Genomic DNA, 7,338 nt, shown 5'->3' on the forward strand with positions numbered 1-7,338 from the left:
CTTATAATATATTAATAATCTCCAAGTGTTATTCCTCTCATTTAGTCTATCCAATTGCATGATGCCATGCAACCCAAATGGACCATGCCGGGTCGGGTCAAGTACTAACCAAAAATAGTTATGGACTTAGACACCTTATCCAACAACTATGACTTAACAAGACTTAACAAGATTCAAAGTCTTAACATAGCTAGGAAATTAAACTAGAGTTTTATATAACTAAGTTAGATCCAAAAGAGAGAGTTGAGTAGGCTCTATCTACGACGAGAACCACTACAATGAGTCCTTGACTCTGACAGACGACGCTCCATGTCTCTCATGTGCCTTTCATATGTTGACTGTCGAGCTCAAAGTTCCCTGACTTTAGTTTGGGATGCAGCTAGCTGTTGCTGTAGAGTCTCATTGGTTCTCCTAGTCCCATTCAGAGCCTCTTCTAGATGGAAAATGTGGACTGTGTTAACGCCAAAGTTGGCATCAATTTCCATGACTCGGTCGATGGTTGCCCGACCTTGCTCGACATTCCGAGAAATCCTACGGACGATGATGGGCATGACTCGATCAGCTGAACCTCCCTCCTTTAAATTGTAAAAGCTTCAGTCTCCATTGAATAGTAAGGGCTGACCCTGCTCATCACTCCAACGGTTCAAGTTTGTTACCCACAGAGGCGTGGGACCTTGAAATGCTGGACGAGGGTTAGAATTAGGATTTTGAATCACCAGGGGTAGGTTATTGACTTTTGGCTCAGAGTCAGAACTATCAGAAAAGCCTTCAGCATGGTGATCATCCAAAGGGATTGGATGATCATCTTCTGGCTCTTCTTCAAGCCATCCAACATTGCCTTCGTTTGGGAAGTATGGGTCGCCGTGGGGATGGAATCCAACCATGTTATCTACGCGAGAAAAGGGGTATAAGAAATAATTAATAGACGTACTAATTAGATAATTATAAAATGATCTCTATCAGTTACTTCAATACTTGCATGATGCAAACCAGTTACATGTAATCAAAACAGGATAGACCTTCGAATAAGTGACCCTAACTTCAAATCCACAACCAAACAAGGAACATGAAGTAAAGCAAAGATCATAGATTCTAAGGGGGCATTTGTTTTTTCTTTGTAGATCTGTGTGATGTCTTCTGTCTACGCGGCGCAGACCACGCGCAGACCTAGAGGTTTGCAGTGCGTTTGTTTTTCTGAAGTGCGCAGACATAAAAACGTCTGCGCGAGGTCTTCACCACAGAGACTTGGGTTAGCCTCTTCTAAGGTCTGCGAGTTGATTTTAACCTAAAAAAACGTGTCTCTTTCTTTTGTTTGCGCCTCCATCATCAAAACATCCCACACTTCCCAGCTGATACCTTAACCACTCCATCTTCAATCCATCGTCGACCAACCTCCGATTAGCACCGCCGGTCGCCGCCATCCTCCGATTAGCACCGCCAGTCGCCGCCTTTGATCGTCTAGGCGAGCGGCGACACCTCCGACTAGGCTATCAACGACCAACAGCGACCAGCAGCGGAAAAGGTTTGTTTCGTTCGGTTTCTTTCTTTTTTTTTTTCAATTCCAACATGAAATTGAGGAATACTATTGCTGGAAAACTCACTAATGCACTAATTTGTTGATAAATTGTTGTTAATTGACGATTATTCTTGCTTCAAATTGTTGGATTGTTGTTAATTGTTGATAAATGTTGCTGAAAATTCTAGTGCTTCAATTTGTTGTTAATTGTTGTTAAATGTTGCTAAAATTTGTTTTAAATTGTTCAAATTGTTCCAATTTGTTGTTAAATGTTGATGAAAATTGTTATTTGATTGTTTTTTTTTGCTGAAATGGTTATAAATGTTGCTGAAAGTAATATATTTTTTTGCTGAAATTGGTGTTAGAATGTGTTGAATATGCTAAAAATTGTTTCAAATTGTTGAAATAAGAGGCTGATTTTTTTACTGAAATAGGAGACTGAAAATACTTATTATTATTTCAAATTGTTGTTGAATGCGCTAAAAATTGTTGTTGAAAATCATTATGAAATAATGATGTGAATGTTGATTGGTTTTGGAAATAAGAAATAATGATGTTAGTTTTTGACTGTTTATTGTGAATGCTATATTGGTTATTAGAAATGGGAGATAAACATCAATGGACTAATGAGCAATTAAATTGCTTAGTGGATACTTGTATTGAAGAAGTAGAGAGTGTTGGTAGAAAAGGATTGAGTTTGCAGAAAGATTCATGGATAAGGCTTGGAAAAGTTCTTAAGGAAAAATTTGGCGTCGACTTGAGTCAAAAGCAAATGAAAAATGCATATGACAATCTGAAAGCCAAATACACAGGATGGGTATATTTAAAAAATAAAACAGGCAATATATACAATTCCCAAACAAACACTTTTAACTTAACAGTCGAGGAGTCGGATGATTTTAAGAAGGTACAATTCTCAAACAAACACTTTTAAATATTTACGTTTGAAATTGCCAAATATTCTTATACTACTTTTTGTTATATTTGGGTTTAGGGGCATCCGAAGGCCGCTTCATTGAAAACAATGCCACTGCCTTTTCCAGATCTTTGTGCTCGTCTTTTTGATGGAAATAGTGCCACTGGTAATTTTAGGAGTTACTCAACCCAATCATCTTCAGTAGTTGGAGCATCCTCTTGTCGTCTTCAACCACTTCAGATTACCGCCACCCCTTTTCTTGCAATAGATGATGATGGTGATGACACTTCCCATCATGCTAATGAGCCTTTTCATGAGCCACCACCTTCTGCTGCTTCACCTTCTGCTCCTTCACCATATACTGCTTCACCACCCAGTAACCCCAACAAAAGGGCTAAACACTCAACTCCTAAAGCTCCTAGTACCTCACCGTCTGCTTCTTCACTGGATGGAACTTCTATTACTGCTGACGATTTAGCATTTAAAATGAAAAAAGCTCTACAAAGTCTGACTAAAGGGTATACAGTTCCTCAATGTTTAGAGAAATTAGAGGTGCTTCAGTTAGGCGCTATAGATCCTTTACGCTTTGTTGCATATCATATTTTTGGAGGGACCATGAACATGATAGAGATGTGGATGCATTTGCCTGATATTCCCGAGATATTACGAGGATGGCTTGAGATGAAGGGTACAAGCTTAGGAGTTTTGAAGGACGGAAAGATTTTCCGATGATTTTTATTGTGTTGAAACTATTTATTAGGTCCTTCTGCCTCTGTTTGAACTATTTTGTTAGGTCTTTGTGCCTTTGTTGAAACTATTTTTTGTTATTTTGCTACTTGGAATATGTTTTATCTAATGTGTTTTTGCTACTTGAAATATGATTTATGTATTAGTTTGTTTTGCTAGTTAAAATATGTTTTATCTAATATGTTTTTGCTACTTGAAATATGATTTATGTAATGTTTTTTTTTGCTACTTAAAATATGATTAATGTGTTTTTGCTACTTGAAATATGATTTATGTAAAGTTCTACTTTGTTGATTTTAGGTTCATAATGGATCACGATCAAAAGTTACTTCTCGTAATTCTTATGTACCTGTACATCCGTTATTTTTGGAAGAGGGGTGTGAAACGATTGCGGGATAATGATTTGGAAATGACGGGTCATGAATACACATTGGAGTTATTATATCGTAATCATTTACAATGTGTTGAAGTATTACGCATGTCCCATGACTCATTTGTAGGACTATGTGCTCATTTTAGAGCACATTACTCATTAAAGGACAACAAACATGTATCGGTTGAGGAAAAGATGGCTATGTTTTTGATGATGATCGGCAATAATCAACGTTACGTCATTATCAAGCGGAGATTTCAACACTCGAAGCAAACAATTCATAAATTTTTTTTTGAAGTGTTGGAGAAAATGATGCTTTTCGCACAAGATGTTATAGTACCAACTTCTTTTAATCCGAGTCCAAACATTCCAGGACATAATAAGAGGCTACGACGGGTTTTCAAAGGAGCGGTTGGTGCACTTGATGACACTTTGATACATGCTGTTGTCCCTGCTAAGAAACAAGACTTATATAGAAGTAGGGGAAAGGGAGATTGCTACCAAAATGTATTGGCAATTTGTGACTTCAATATAATTTTTACATTTGTTATGGCCGGGTGGGAAGGGGTAGCGCATGACTCTAGAATTTTATCAGAGGCAGTAGCCGATCCACAAGCATCATTCCTGTTTCCACCACCAGGTAGTTTTCTGTTTTTTTTTAAAATTTTTTTTATCTTACTTTGAAAATTGATTAGTGTTTTGCATTTTTTACAGACAAATATTATCTTTGTGATGTCGCGTATGCACACACTCGAGGATTTATGGCCCCTTATCGTAATGTGAGGGATTGGCTTGGAGATTTTCGTCAAAGACGTGCATTGACCAATAAAGAAAAATTGAACCATGGACATGCAAAACTTCAGAATGTCATTGAGCGTGCTTCTGGTTTTTTGAAAGCACACTTCCCTATATTGAAGAGGATGGCACCATTCCCGTTTGTGACACAAAGAAACATTGCCATGGCATGTTTCACGCTTCATAATTTTATAAGGAGAGAAGGATTGAGTGATGAATATTTCGCACGATACGATGAACCCAATGTCTCGTTTCGAAATAACAATGTGACCTTTAATGATGATGAAGGCGGGATTCCAACAAATGCTACTGCAACAGACCGTGAATATATGACACAGTTACGAGATGAAATTGCTGATCAGTTGATGCACAATATAGATTGAGTTGTTTTAAATGAAATTGTTATTGCAAAACCAAATTTTTACAATTGTATGACTAATTTTATTGCATGAATTTATTTTCAATGTTATATGACTATTATTATTAAAATTTTGGTGTTGAGAAATCTTTTTAAGTTTGTAAAATCATTTTATTTATAATTCAGTTTATTTCAGCAGCCCGCAGACGTTAAAAAACAAACAATCTTCTTATTGCAGACTGCAGACGTTTGGTCCACCTCTTCTGCTGCAGAGGCTTGCAGATATGGTCCGCAGACTGCAGACATTTTGACTTCAGAAAAACAAACAACACCTAAGTCTATGACATCCTAGTCACATATAACCTTAGTGTATCCACTTAACAACTATTAACCTACTAATAGAGACCTTTAGCTCTCAGATAAGTAATTATAGTAACACAAAATAATCATATAGTATTTTAGGTTTATGTTCTGTTCTAATGTTATCATTGTAGTAGTGTTGGTAAGTTTTTAGACTTGTTGCCATATCACAACCATTCTCGGGCATATGCTAATCACTTCTTGGACCAACATAGTTGATCAGGCTATGTCACTCCCAAAACTGACCATACATCCCCAAGCCTACTTGTGATATTCAACAATCGTAATACTTTTGTTCTGTTCTAGTGACACTGATTTTAGTATGAATGCAAGTATGTATACTTAGTTAAATATTTTATTATGTAAAAGTATAAACTCTTGGTCAGAGTATTTTAATCCCATTGTGTTTATAGTTTGTATATCTTTTATGGGTTTATATACTCGATTCACTATAAACGATGCTCTGATACCAATCTATCACACCCCAAAACCGGAACGGCGTAAACGTTCTGGGGCGGGGGACGTCATGTACAATATCACAACACAGAATAATAGCAAACAATCAAACAACATCATCCATTGCATTAATAATATGTTTTAATACAAGTGCGTTTTGTATTGTTTATAAAACACCAAAAATATGAATCAAGATAAAAGATGAGTCTTGAATGTGCTCCATCTTCTCAAAAGCTGGCCTCGGTACCTGTCTACTGATGACCTAAGAATACAAGTTATTTTGAAAGAGTTTATCAGATTTAAAGCTGGTGAGTTCACAAGCATTTTAGTGTCATTGTTTGTATGAAAATGTTTGTAAGTGTTTAATGTATAAGTTTGCAAAAGTTTGTAGTAAATGTTTGTATCACCTAGAAAATCCTATATTTTCTACTAAAAGTAGCCTTCTACCAAGGCATCAAATGTATTGTATGTTTGTTTATTGTAAAAGTGAGTATTCCTCCCAAATGTGACTATCATTACTAAAACATAGTTTTTACATTACCGTTTATGTGAGAAGATCACAAGGTGAATGTAATGGGAAAATAATGAAGTACTGTAGTATTGTATTATAGCAACTATTGCTGTACTGACTACCTTTAACCATTTGTTAATTAAGGTGTAATGTGATATAATTGTAACCATACTTAATCGACCTAGTGAAACACGACGCTCGAAGATGTCGAAAAGGTATGACATTCATCACCCGAAGACCTGCAGGTCCCACTGTAGCTAGCAGCAAGGTGTAGGACGGTCAATCCGGTATATATCTATACACGAATTCATGCTCTCCCTTCAGAAGACTCTGGTTACAAAACGAGCCACGGCATAGATGCCATGCCCTGAAGTAGTGGCTCACATTTATGTTATTGTATGTATGTATTATATGTAGTAGTGTAGTGTATTTTCTCTCTATCTAGTATGTCATATGTTCTCTCTGATTCTCATCATAGTATGTTCTTTTGTATAGTATATAGTATATGTTGTTCCTCATTATTGTATTCTCTTTATAGTATGTATTGACTAATGTATGAACTGACCTTTGTATGTTTCATTGTACTAGAAGATAGTAAGTAGTATACCTCTAAACTATACCTATTATAGTCTACTAGAAATGTTGTTTGAATGATTTAGTAAGTTTATACACCTTTGCTACCCAAAAGTGTTGGAACTGAGGTAAAAGCTTTTATGTCTCATACATATATACATAATATATAAATAAGGATCAAACAACACTCGGACAAACAACAAGGTACTCTAGGTCCACAACCAAACAAGGAACAAGAAATAAAGCGTGTTATCAGTCCTAAGTCCTTCAAACCTTACTTATATAACTATATATGCATTAGACATGGTTTTGACAATCTATAAGTTTTAACAGAGTTTAAAATAAAAGGTTTAGCATATAAAACACGTTTGATAAAGAGTTTAGCATGTAAAAGAGTTTGATAAAAATTTTGGAGTAGTTATATTGACAAACAGCCGAAAGTAAAGTAAATCCATTTGTTTGATAGTTATAAATCACATGTGATTGATATAATAACTATAATGATTCAACTTATATTCCCCCCATAAAAGCATTTAAAAACATTTAAAAGGTTGATTAAGGGGGTATGAACTCACCTGCAGTGAGTGATGCAACTATAAGATCGGTTTAGGAAGTTGAGTGTCAATTGTGGACTTGAGCACAAACGAATCCTATTAACCATATAATGACATATATATGTCTACAATTAGTTCTTGTAACAACTAACTATTGAATTGGGGCCATATTAGGGACT

The 7,338-nt window shown here is 35.9% G+C and overlaps 1 protein-coding gene across 1 annotated transcript; it reads left to right on the forward strand.

The window, feature by feature from the left end:
• The first annotated feature begins 3,486 nt into the window (after window positions 1-3,486).
• LOC111908652 (uncharacterized) lies at window positions 3,487-4,730 on the forward strand. Its single transcript, XM_023904466.1, has 2 exons — window positions 3,487-4,192; window positions 4,267-4,730. The coding sequence occupies exons 1-2, from the start codon at window positions 3,487-3,489 to the stop codon at window positions 4,728-4,730; spliced, it is 1,170 nt and encodes a 389-aa protein (XP_023760234.1).
• Window positions 4,731-7,338: the final 2,608 nt, after the last annotated feature.

This window comes from Lactuca sativa, chromosome 3, assembly GCF_002870075.4.
Source record: "Lactuca sativa cultivar Salinas chromosome 3, Lsat_Salinas_v11, whole genome shotgun sequence".
NCBI lineage: Eukaryota > Viridiplantae > Streptophyta > Magnoliopsida > Asterales > Asteraceae > Lactuca > Lactuca sativa.